General features: G+C 36.4%; 1 protein-coding gene across 1 annotated transcript in view; it reads left to right on the top strand.

Annotated features, from left to right (window-relative positions):
• The window catches only part of HCN1 (hyperpolarization activated cyclic nucleotide gated potassium channel 1), a 196,137-nt gene that overhangs the window by 144,914 nt on the left and 37,953 nt on the right, over positions 1-13,270 (top strand). The window contains exon 5 of the mRNA XM_039710008.1: positions 6,673-6,819. Within this exon, the coding sequence (XP_039565942.1) occupies positions 6,673-6,819 (147 nt within the window). The remainder of the gene's footprint in view (positions 1-6,672; positions 6,820-13,270) is intronic.

Raw genomic sequence — 13,270 nt, 5'->3', positions numbered from 1 at the left:
ATACAGCTGTTGCAAATGGCATCCCTCCTGTTCTGTATCACGGGATCCCTGTTGAACCTTTCCTCTTTTCCTCAAAATTCCTCTGGTACCTCCTGCAGGGAAGTGAGGGGCCTAAAACTCCATGAACATGCAAATTGTTAAGCTGAGTGTTTATATGTTTGAAACAATTTCCTGGGCCTCTTCCCCCATCTTCCCCCCAGTCCTTCTGAAAATCAGAAAGATTTTCTCCCTTTTCTTCACTGGAAAGTAAATAAAAATCTGTAATCAGAAAATAAAACCTTGAGCTCAGCAAAGTGAAGGACAAGAGGTGAGTCAAAGCTCCTCAGTTCCTTCAGTTTGTTTCAAGGCCTTACAGCACAATAGGAGAGAGAAAAAGGACTTTGATAACAATAATTTCTGAGGTGTAAAGCCAGTGAGCTGTCACAGGGATTAAAAAATACTGGAAAATTGTTTTTTAATGTTTTAAACTGTGTTTATACAAATAAGCTGCCACTAAAAAGCTATTTGAATGCTATGAAATATTTGGGTTGTCCATTTTATTCCATTCTTGTTTGAAAACCTGTTAAGATCAGATGTTTTTTGAAATGCTTGGTAACTATCAGTCACCTGAATCTTGGGTTTAATCAGATCTAAAAACTTTTTATATGTACATTTATGTATTAGGATGTACAGGATGTTTCTGGCATCTCTTCTGTGTAGATATTTGCCATGCAAATCATAACCTACACAAAACTGATTTGCTTTAGGTTATATAGACCCCATTCTTCTCTCACAAGCAAATCTGGTGAAGGACAGCAATTTTCTTTGCTATCACATGTGCTACTGCCAGTCCACACCCCAGTTTAGTTATTTTGGCCCAATTGCAAGTTTTTGAGATACCAAGCTGGAGTGAGAGGACATAATCTCAACCTTCCCCAAGGGAGTTTCAGGTTGGACTTTAGGAGAAATTTCTTCATAGAAGAGATGATTAAACATTGGAATGGGCTTGTGCCCAAGGAGGTGGTGGAGTCACTGTCCCTGGAGGTGTTTAAAGATGTGGCACTCAGTGCTGTGGTGTGGTTGACATAGTTGTGTCCAGTCAGGTGTTAGACTTGATGATCCCAGAGGTCTTTTCCGACCTATTTGATTTGTGATTGCATGGTAGAAAAATACCTAAAGGCATGATGTTGCCATTAGGCCTGTGTTAACAATGGTTTGGAAGGCATAAAGGTTGGTTAGGGTGGTATAAAGCTTCAGATGCTAATATTACAGAAAGATCAAAATAGAATGAACTGAGTTTTAAGAAGTGAAGTAACAAGATGAAATTCAGAAACTCAAAATCTAGGGGCTCAGGTACTAGTATGAGCTGCTTTTAGAAACTGGGAGATGAAGAGCCCAGCAACTGTAAGTGGCAAGGAGAAAATGAGAAATCTGAGTGCTGCAGCTGCTCATAAAATGGCTGCAAACAACATTTTCAATGTGTCTTGGTTTTGCAATAGATGGGAAAGAAATCAGTCTGAACTACAAATTGGTGATACTTCCACTAAAATATTATGTACTACTCTAGTAATTGCAGTTGGATAAAAATGAACTCAAATAGAACAGATGAAAGAGAAGAGGGCCTGTTCTGAACAAAAATGCCGTGAACAAAAATGCTGTAATCTGTAATCTGAACAAAAAGCAGAATCAACTACCTGCATGAGGCTGGGAAGAGACACAATTCACTATAAACACTCCAGAGAGATACACCAAGAGACATAATCTTTTGAAACTGCTAGATAATTTTGTACTAACATTAGTTGATTTAGACTGCATCTGAATATATTTAGACTAAAATTTAAAGTAAGGTTCAGAAATATATATAAGACCACTGAGCTTCTTGAAACAGTGTGTTTGTTACTTACAAAGGCTTTATCTTAATCAAATAACCCCTCTTATCTTTCTACTCCTCAGTGAGTTAAATCTTCTGCATATTTTAATGCTGTGTAGATTCTTCTTTCATACATGATATGCAAGTATTTTCAAACCATTTTAAGAGTACTGATGGATTTGTTGCATCTAAGTTGTGTGACAGAACTTCCTTGATTCAGTAGAATGATTTCACAAATTGTCTTTGCTTTCTTTTACATTTGCAATCTGCATATAGGAATTTTTTTCCCACATTTCTTTGCACTTTGTAAAGATACAGCTTTGACTGCCTATAAATCTCAATAAACTGCTATTTATAGTTGCTTCATTTTTTGGGGGAAACTTTCTTAGAAGTGAGACTCTATTGCCAAGGACAAAATTATTGTATGAAATGCAAAAGGCCTGTTGTTCAGTCTGGACTTTCAACTGATGGTACAGGGACCTAGGTTCTTTGAAAAACTAGCTAGTTATGGAAGTTGTTGGGTGTTGACATTTTGGAAAAATGTGACTTTGGCACTTGTGCTTGAAAAGTGTTCAGGTAGTTTAGGTGGGACCAGTTCCATGTACACGAAGGTAATTAGTTTCATGTTTTTTAACTGATACTATTAATATCTTTCAAATATTTATGTCATTTATTGTATCAAGGAGAGAATGCTGAGCTGTAAATATTATCAGGACTCCAAGAAATTTTTCAGCTAAAAAGGTCAACCAGTTAGTTATGAAACATTATGAAGAAAGGATCTGGTAGGTTCCACATATATACTAAAATATCTTGACAAAGATCAACATTCAGGTTTCTGTTCTACTGGTTTCATTGTGATTTTTTTCTGAATTGTAATTTAACATTATATTAATATTAAAATACTTTCCCTGCCTCAGTTGCAAATTGTTATGCACAGTACGTCCTTCCTTTCCTTTGCCTTTTTCCATGCCTATTTTTTTAAGGATAGCTGTACTTTTCTTAACCCATTCTGTTATGGACCCCATATAACTGATGTCGTACTCTTCACCTTTTGTTGGAGGAGCCCAGTAGCAGAATTTTGCTACCTACAGAGAGCCCATGAATAAAATTATAACTGAAAGAGCAAGATTCAAATATTACTGGGTGGTGTTTTGCATTAAAATATATGGAATGTTACTTTGAAACTTTGAAATCCACATAGCTGTTACCTATTCCAGCAATTTTGTAGCATGTATGGGCATTTTCATTTCAGTGATGAATAAAACCTATATAATTTATTGAAATTAAGGCAGTGCAATATATAAATGTACATTAATTATGCACATCAATATGCATATTCATTTTAGGACAAACAATTCAATTTCCATTAAAAAAATATATAGTTGTTGAGTGGTCAGCAACACAGTATTTATTCCATTCAATAGCATTGAAAAGACCAGGAATACGTATTTGTAACACTTATGGCACATCCCTTTAGATGTGCACATGTGGAGCCCCTTACTAAATAGTCCTTCCTGGAAAATCAAGTGCTACCTGCAGGAGCAAGGATGGAAAGGTGATTAGAAATTAAAAAGCAGGGGGTTAGCAGAGTCTTTTGTGTTTGAATGTAATCTGGTGCTTCTCATATGACATGCAAAAAGCCAGAAATAGAAGGGGAAAAAAAAGGAAGTCAATCTTGACGGGGTTTACTGTGGCTCTGAAAGTTTTTTTACACAAATGCAATAAATACCAGAGCTGTTCTTATGAATGTGGTGTTAAGACATCTATTTTCTGAATAAACCAAACCAAACAAGGAAAAAAAATCCCAAAATAGTAGCAAAAATCCCACCCCAAAACAAAAGAGCAAGCAAATCAAAATTGTAAGTCTAGAGGGGAAAAGATAGAGGCTGCAGTGCAATGATAAGAGTTACTAAAAATAATTTTTCATCTCACATGTAAAAAATGCAGTTTCAAATGTGGATAGGTCAGGATTTGTTACAGCCATTTTAAATATGATTAAAAGATAATTTTTAAACAAAATTTAACTTTACTTACAATTTTGTCCACTTCAGATCTAAAGTTATACTTAGAAAAATCAAGAAGCTACTGAATTATACTATTTCTTAAGGGATTCAAAACACTAATGAAAAATTTAAAATCTTTTTTACATCTTTTATCTTTTCCAGATAATATTTCAGTTGTCTTAAAGCTATTTGCATTTTTGTAATGCATAAAGATAACCCCAGGAATCATACCCAGTATAATTACATTAAAGTGAAAGATACCTTTATTTCTAACCATTATTGATATTTGTAGTCTGATATTGATATCTGGTATCTGTATGCACAAAGAAAATACTCTTCAGTATTAATCGAGACAAATTACTGGTTTGTTAGATAAAATTAGAAGACCATATTAATCTTGCTCTCTTCGTGTCTTCATTTCAGGACTTTTTTTGCAATTGGCATGTGACACACCACAGTGGCAACTAATCTGGAATGCCCACAGTATTGCCAGTAACATGTAGCAGGCTGACAATATGAACTTTCTTTTCTGAGGAATTGAAAAAGTAATTATTTATTGTGCTGAGTTAATGAAAGATATCAGTTCCTGAACAAGAGGGCAAGTTAAAAGTTTTGAGGTAATGCTACATGTGAACAGAATGTCAAGAAGGGAGTAGTAGAAGACTGAATGATATAGAAAATGAGCCAAAATCACACACTGAGAAATATTAGTAAAATATTGATTAAAGGGCTAATGATAATATACTTCTCACTCAGAGGCTCAGCTATTTAGATATGGAAAGGGACCTTGATATTATGTTGGATGATTAAAAAAGGGAATTGTGGAATGTTTTTCACTTCTTCATAGATTTTAAAAGAAAAGGATGGTAATATTCATCTGTGCCTGTTATTCTATATATTACTAATTTGGAAACACTTTGAGACATGCCAGTGATAAGCAGTACATTCCTACTAGGGTTTTTTTTTCTTTTTCCCTAAAAGTCTCATGTGTAAGCATAAATCTTGTTAAAGAAAATAGCTTGCTAGTGCAGGAGAAAGTCCCCATTCAAATAACAGCACTAATGAAAGGCAACAGTAGAAATTGCTGCCCAAGCAATTTCCTTGTAGCTTGAATTTTCTCTATTTCAAGGTCATTCTGGTACAAAAATCTTCTGCAGCTTGCTGGCAATATACGTCAGAATGAATGTATTTCTTTTATTAGCAAGGATTATTCTCTATTAGTGTTACTTAAGCACATTTGTGTGTGAATAAGATTGTGTAGAGGGAGCAGCCGCTGTGCTAGGGCCATAGTGATGATGTCTGATTCTAACCCACAATGTATGGATAAATTTATTCATATCAGATCAGAAACCAGTGTCAAGCATGCAAATTTAAATCACACATCTAAAGGATGTGGGTGAAGAATTGTTACTGCAGAAGGGCAAAATGGCTGTGCTGGGGTTGAATCACTCTAATATATTTAACGTTAAATAGTCCCATGCAAAATTACTTTCCTCGTATTTTTAGAATGTATGTTGTAGACATGGTCTCATCTAATCTTTTGCTGCTTTGCAAAGCAAAAGCTAATTTCAATTCCAGAAGATAGAACAGTCTTCAATTATATGAGTTAAAGAATAGGTGCTGCAGTTCACAAAGAGGGCATGTACATTATACATTTGCTTAATTGTTCTACAGAGGTGCCAATCCTAATTAGGACTTCATTGGCTTTTTCATTGGAAACAGTTTAGATTCCCTAATTAAGCATGAAATAACTAATAAAAATAAATTAAGACTGTTTACATCTGTGAATCAAGTTTCTGCCAAGTTTTAACTCACTTTTCAGCCTGAGAAGGGATTTATCCTTCTCTGCCTCAGTGCCTTATTGTTTTCAGCTGATACAAGGATGGGGGCTTGAGGGGCAAAAATCTTGTTCTGGAGGATTTATCCATTTGCACTTTAGAAATTTGGACAACTTGTCCATTTTGTGAGTCTTAGATTATTACGTGGTTTAGTACACTACAACTATGAGTATGTTGATTTGGGACTTCATTTACTGAAAACTATGCTATCCAAAAATGCTTCTGAAAAAGAGAAGGAAAAAAAAAGGCAACTACCAGAATATAGTACAGAGGACTAGTAAAAACAAAGAAACCAAATGTACAGGGTAACTGAAGTGAGGTCTTCTTGGTCTCCTGGACCCTGGTGTCTTTTTCTTCGCTCTTCCCTTTCTGTATCCTGATCCCTTCCCTTTCTGTATCCTGATCCCACACCCATTTTTCTAGTTTACCTCTCTCTTCTTTTCATCACTCCTGAGGAATGTTTTCTATTTCATTTTCTCCACAGATTTTAACTTCACAAGCATACACAACATTAATATGTTGCTTAGCAATACATCATAGCCAGTTTATAAAATTTCACAATTTTAGCTCTCTCCGATTGCAGTGCTACAGAGTAAACACTGTGTACAGCTTTCCTGTCTGCTGCATGAGCTAAAAATTGTGTTGGTGTATCTATGCTGCTCCTGTACAGCTGGGAAGTTAAGAAACATATGAGAAGTTTGAGGGTTTGGCTCCTATAACTTATATATTCAAGTGAATATTAGCATTGCTGCTAAAGGTAGTCTCTGTAATTTATAGATATGCTGTCATATGAGTAATATTACATTAATTAATATTTTAATAATTAATTTGTGAGGGTTTTATGATATGTGAAAAAAATGTTACCTTTATAATATATGTAGAGCTTAAGTGGATGCATGAATGAATTTGTATTTTGTAGGTACTTTTAGATAGCAAAAATTAGAGGATTTTTTCTAATTCTCCCTTTTTTTTATCCTGACAGTACAAACAAGTGGAACAGTACATGTCGTTCCACAAGTTACCTGCCGAAATGCGCCAGAAGATCCATGATTACTATGAGCATCGCTACCAAGGCAAGATCTTTGATGAAGAAAATATTTTGAATGAGCTCAATGATCCTCTCAGGGAGGTAAGATTAAAGTATTTGAATAGCTCTTTATGCTAGGAAAAAATTTCCTTGCTGTTTCTGTGTTGAAATGCTCTTTACCTTCTATAGCATTTAATCTTCTTTACCATAGTCAATGGATGACCAGGGTAATTAAATTTATAGTAGGTTGACACAAAGAAATCAGAAGATCTACACTCTATTCAGGACCAGTCTGTCAATCACTGCCACACAAGGATGTCAAAGGATAAAATCCTGCCAAACAGTAAAACTACACCCTTATTGTTGACTGAAATTCATGTTTTTCTGCCTCATTTTAGAACAGAGATCAGCTGGACTAAAATGATCTTGGGTGAAATTCTTTTTCTACTCTCCCTACTTGTTAGCCATACAACTACAGTTGTAAATACCGTTAAAACCACTGAAAGCCACCAGAAAGGGAGAGCTGCTTTGTTTCATCTCAAGTAGCATCGTTGGTAAAGGTGATCTTCACTTGAAATGAGAAAGATGGAATATTATATATAAAAGCCATTTAAAAAATCTCTTTTGTTGAAACTGTAGTCTGTGTTCCAGTTTTAGGGGTTATGCTTTGCTATGTGATGTGATGTGATGTGTGGAAGCAGTTGGAATTTTCATTGCTGGTACCTTGCTGGACAAGGTAGCATCTTGCAGTAGCAGAAGTAGCTGCTTAATGGGAATATAAATCAGATGGTCTTCTGTCGGGTTATGCTCATGCCTGACCTGTTCAAGGATGTTGGCTGATATCCTCTACTGAAAGAAGAGAAAAAAAATCCAGAGAAGAGGAAAGTTGAAAAACTCAGAGGGAAGAGAGCATAAATAGGGAAAAGAGGGGAAAAAAAAAAGAAAACTAAGGGTGGAACAGTCTGGTATGTGATGAAACCTGTGTAATTTTCAGTGCTACCAAGTAACACCTTCTAATATCCTCTGCTTTTGGAGGAGTGGTGCTGATTATGTGACCATATATCTGTATATATATGACTGTGTATAATGTATATATAGCATCCAACATAGCACAGCATGACATCTCTACTTTTGGAAAGGTAGATAGATAGACAGACAGATAGATAGATATATAGACAGAGACAGACAGACAGACAGATAGATAGATAGATAGATAGATAGATAGATAGATAGATAGATGGATGAAAGTTGGTCAGGGCTTTTTCCAAGTTTTGAGGGATAAAGAGAGGATAGAGGTCTGTGGTGGGTTTTCCGTACTAATGAATCCTGCACTTTGCTGAGAGAAGAAAAGATATCATACAATCCATTGCCAAAATCAATCAAGTTCCATATTTAAAACAGTCATAAAGAAACAAAGCCTTGCCAAGTCACAGTTTATCCACATCTCTGTTGTAAAAGTGTCATAGTGGCGTCCCTCCTACAAACTGCCAAGTGGTTATGGTGAGTGCTGCCCAAAATTGTTGGTTTTTGCTTGATACCTAAAGTCAAAATCAGGTCAAAGCATGATTGTTCTAACAATTTAATAACCCATGACTAAGTTCCAGATCCTTGACCTACTTAATTCCCTCACATAGGTGTAGTCATATTTTGAGTTTGTGTTTTGGAATGCAGGTAGAGGGCCCTGGCTTCTGCATTGCCATTGCCTGTTTACACTGTGGCTCCCCTCAGCAGCTTCTGAAATGCCAAGAGGAGAACATACTGCAAGATTCTGCCTTGTGGGACAGGAAGAGTGTGGGAACTATCCCTAGACTACAGTGAGAGTAAAAACATGAATCTTGGCCAGTATGGAGCTTGTGTTTTGTTAAGAGAACAGAAGCATGTACAGACACTGACAGCAGAAACAGTTTCATCTTTTTCTACTTCTGAGGAAAACATTTCTCCAAAAGTAAAGCTTGATACCCTTCCATTGCAAAACAGTATTTCACTATCAGAAATTTGCAATTGTGGCACCGTGATTACTTGTGTTTTCAGCTTTTCCTGCCTCCCTTTTTGTTCCTTTTACCGTCCCTCCCCTAGCCCTGTCCCCTTCCCCCTCTTTTTTCTAACAGCTAAGAAGCAGAAAGGCAAATTTGGTCAACCATAACAAACAAAAAGCACTTCTGGTGAGAGATCAAGCATGTAAAATTTCAAAAATTAATGAGCCCCTAAAAACATGAAAGAATAATAGAATTTCATGGGAGGAGTGGCTATGGTTATGCTGTACTTAGCAGGTCTTCTTTGTTCTCTCTTATATAACAAAAAATTAGCTACAATCAGGTTTCACATTGCCCTGCTGACAACACAGTAGAGTTTCAGAGAAAGGTCAAAAAAAGAAAGAGAAAAAATAATAACTGGCCACTGGCAGTGCCAGAACAGGTTTCTCAATGAATCTCTTCAAATTTTCACGGCAACTTATCAACTGTGGCCTGAAAATATCACTTAGTTATTTTGCTTAGTTAATAGTTTCAAATTCTGTTTTAGCTGCCACTTCAGTGTGTGCAGCTTAGTAGTACAGGTGGTATCTTTTTGATGCAAATAATGGGTAATAAATTGGAGGCTTTTAAAGGTGGAACACAGTTGTTCATATATTGGATGGGCTTTACCACTTTACATGCCATTAACTACACAAAGCTATAATAGGTAATACCACAAATACCCTGGCTGCATCACTGAAAACTAAATATTTAGTGCATTTCTGAAGTTTTTAATTAATCCTACATTTGATTATACTTGGAATTTGGAGTAAACATTCAGAGTCTCCATAGGACATACTTAGCTGGATGAAAGTAGCTTCTGATGAAGATGCTAATATGAAACCATTATTTCCTCACTTGGAGTAAGTAGAACAAAAGAAACTATACTAACTGCTGAGTAATTATAGCATTGGAAAATGTTAAGAAAAAATTGCAGGGTTTTCACTACTTCTTGTTCTCAACCATCCAAATTTACTGTATGGGCTAAAATTTTCCACAGCTATGCTTTCTTTAAGAGTGATGACCTTCTTTTTGGTTCACGTTTTAAAATTTGGGGGTTTTTTAGCAAGAAAGTAATTATGCATGATATAAATATTATCATTCAGCCATTAAAAATAACTAAAGTACATAGACTCAGCAGCAAAATTCTGGTGTAAAAATAATTCTTACATGGTAAATGCTAGCAATAAAGCTGTAGAAACAAAGAATCATAGAATATGCTGAGTTGGAAGGGACCCATCAGGGGCATTGGGTCCAACAGCACCTCCACAGTCCTGCACAGCACCACCCCCAGGAGTCACACCCTGTGCCTGAGAGAGTTGTTCAAACACTTCTTGAGCTCTGTCAGGCTGGTGCTGTGACCACTGCCCTGGGGAGCTGTTCCAGTGCCCAAACACCCTCTGGGTGAAAAATCTTTTTTAGGAGCCAACCTTTTTGTAACCCTCCCCTGGCTCAGCTTCAGGCCATTCCCTCGGGTCCTGTCGCTGGTTACCCCAGAGCAGAGATCAGTGCCTGCCCCTCCTCTTCCCCTCACAAGGAACTTGTAAGTACAATGGGGTCTCCCCTCAGTCCCCCCCAGGCTGAACAGACCAGGTGACCTCAGCTGCTCCTATTCAGCTTCACCTCAAGGCCCTTCATCCTTGTTACCCTCCTCTAATAGTTCAATGTCAATTTATACTCTAGCACCCAAAACGGCACACAGGACTCAAGGTGAGGTCACACCAGTGCAGACCTGGACAGTCATCTGCATTGATAGCAGAGGTTAAGATTTTCTTTGTAAAAGAGGATGGATGTTCATTTTAATGAGCTTCTGAACATTATGTATGGAACATTCATAGAAGATTGGATGATTAAAATAATGAAAATGTGAGAAAAGATTTGATGCATGTGTGTGACTACCTAGCTTGGTTGGATAATAGAAATAGAGTCATGCTTATTGTGGGGAAATAACTAAGGCTTCATTAAAAAAAAGGGAAAAAGGAATCCTGAACCTTTTAAAACTGTACAAGGCTCTGTCTAAGTGCTTCAAAGCTGAGTAAAGCAACTGGTGGCTGACCTGTATCCTTCCAGGATAGTCTAGTATTAACAAAGAGATTGCATTTGATGACTGGGAACTAAGTATACATTTATGAGACTGAAAAGTTCTATATTCTCCCGTTTAGTTAATTGCACAATTTGGGTGTATTAATCCACTAGTAATGCAGTTAACTGGATACTCTCAGCTCTACTCACTCAAACTGAATTAACCATAAATTGCAACATGTTATGTGCTTGTAAGACTACATACTCTCTGACAAAATTAAAGGATAAGGGTTTCTTTTTGTTAAATTCAGAAATTTCACTTGAATGGAAAACGTATCCCCTTTTCCACAGACAGGCTTATCTGATAATAAGTGTCCAGTCTTCTCAAGAACTGGATAATCAAGAGACTCCTGGCAGTTGCAATTTTGGTAGACATGAAAGATTTTAAATTACTTCTTAGATGCCATGCAGTGTTGGATTCATCCAACCTATCTGTCTCTCCACAGAAGTTCTGCAACAAGTCTAAGATAATCATCAGGCTCCCTCTGCACACACCACCCACACACACATGCTCTCACGGTAAAGAAAACATAGCTGCCTAGCTTAGAAAAAAGACTGCATTTGGTAACAGCAGTTGACACATGAAATAAATTCTGTCTTTAATAGCATTTGCAATTAACTGTCTCTCTCCCTCATTTCTTGAGGTAGTGATTAGACACAGTTAGCATTTTGTCCTTAGATAAATATCATCTCTAGCTCTTCAGCAGGGAAAGCTATTAAACGTCACATTTTTAGCTTGTCATTCTTACCATCTACAAGGCTTGAATATCCTTTTGCCTCAGGAGGCCTTAATCCCAAAACTGGTCTTCGTAACTGTCATGACATGAAATGGTGACTGTCCAGACAAGAAGCTGAAAAAAAACCAAATGCACCTAAGAGAAATATATTTCAAAAGAACACCTGAATTATAAAAGCTGAAATACATAATACATTGCTAGTTCCATCTTGTAACTGAGTATAAGTCAAAGTGACTCAGCTCTGGCCTTTGTTTAAGCCATCAGTCTCATCAGCAGTGGCTGTGGGTGCATGGCCATGAAAGAACAAGAGCAGGGAAAGTATGGTGTGTCCTTAATGACTCTCCTAGACTCTCAGTATTTTCAGGTCAAGGGATACTCTGAGACTGATGTGATTTGAGTACTGGGTAATCTTTAATACACATCTCTTCCAACTACTTATTTGCATTCTTTATTCTAAGTACTCTCTGCAGCTACGCCATCCTTTGTCAAAGAGCACAGACCTGACCCTCCTGCATGAGAAACCACCACCTTCTTTTGGGATTGAAAAGAGCTCCAAATGTTTTTTAGTTTTGATAGACATTAATTCTTTCAGCAAAAATGATATAGTACAGTCAATTTTTACTGACTCTTTCCATGCCATTTACTATTTTTTTATCCTAACTTATGGTGCTGTTTCTGGAACTGAGCAGACCTTTGTGAAGTCCTTGACCTTTGTTGTTCCCGTAGGGATAGTGAATGTAGGTACATTGTGGTACCTCTGACAGCCTGATGAGTCAGGTGTAAGGTTCCGAGAACCCTCTTAGTGCTGCATTAGGAGTGGCATTTTGTGACAGTTCTTATAAGAAAAGTACTCTCACAATAAAGTGAAGGAAAGCTTCCATTACTGGATTTATAATTTATATTGTATCTGAGTGAAAACTGGACCCAAACCAGATGGTTTGGTACTTGTAAACAAATAGGTATTTTTGTAGAGAAATATTTTGTGTGTTTAAAGTCAGTTTTAAAATTAGCAAATTGGTAACCTTGGTGTTCTTTCTTAATTGTTGACCTTCTCCTTTTCCCTATTAAAATTTATCTATTTTTAATACCTTTCTTTTTATTTAGTAATTATGTTTAGAAATAACTAAGCAATGTAGTCCTATTTAGACTATACTATAGTGCACAAGAAATGAAGCATCTCCAGAGTGATAATATAAGGCCAAAATGGGGGGTGATTGGATTACAGAATGCTTTGATCCTTTTTAATAGTGTAGTCATTATGATTATGGGCTATGGACTTTCAAATATTAAAATAATGGTAGAAAATATTTTTTAATTAAAACACAATAATGTATTATAGAAGTGTTTGAATTTGGAGATGTTGATTCCATTACAACTTATGTCCATAAATTTAACTCATAAAAGACAGGTAACTAGTTCACTGCAATCCACTACATTTTTCTGCATTTTAATATGCAGTGACCCTTAGTATGAAGCTTAAAGAGAGGAACTAAGAAAATGTATCCTTATTATTGATGTAGTCACATTGGAAGACACTCAAATATCTCCTCATCTTTAAGTAGTGAATTAAAGAGAGTTTTTTGTTTGTTTGTTAGTTCTTCTCAGAGGCACAGAGAAAGTATAACTGTAGTTTATATTCTGGAGTACTGAATCATGAGTGAATTATGCAGCATGTCAGTCTTGCAGAATAAATGCTCATATGCCACAGCATGATTTATTTGG

Source organism: Passer montanus, unplaced genomic scaffold, assembly GCF_014805655.1.
Source record: "Passer montanus isolate IOZ18808 unplaced genomic scaffold, ASM1480565v1 scaffold22, whole genome shotgun sequence".
NCBI lineage: Eukaryota > Metazoa > Chordata > Aves > Passeriformes > Passeridae > Passer > Passer montanus.
Note: the sequence above shows the minus strand (reverse complement) of the source record. Positions and strands in the feature narration are given on the sequence as shown.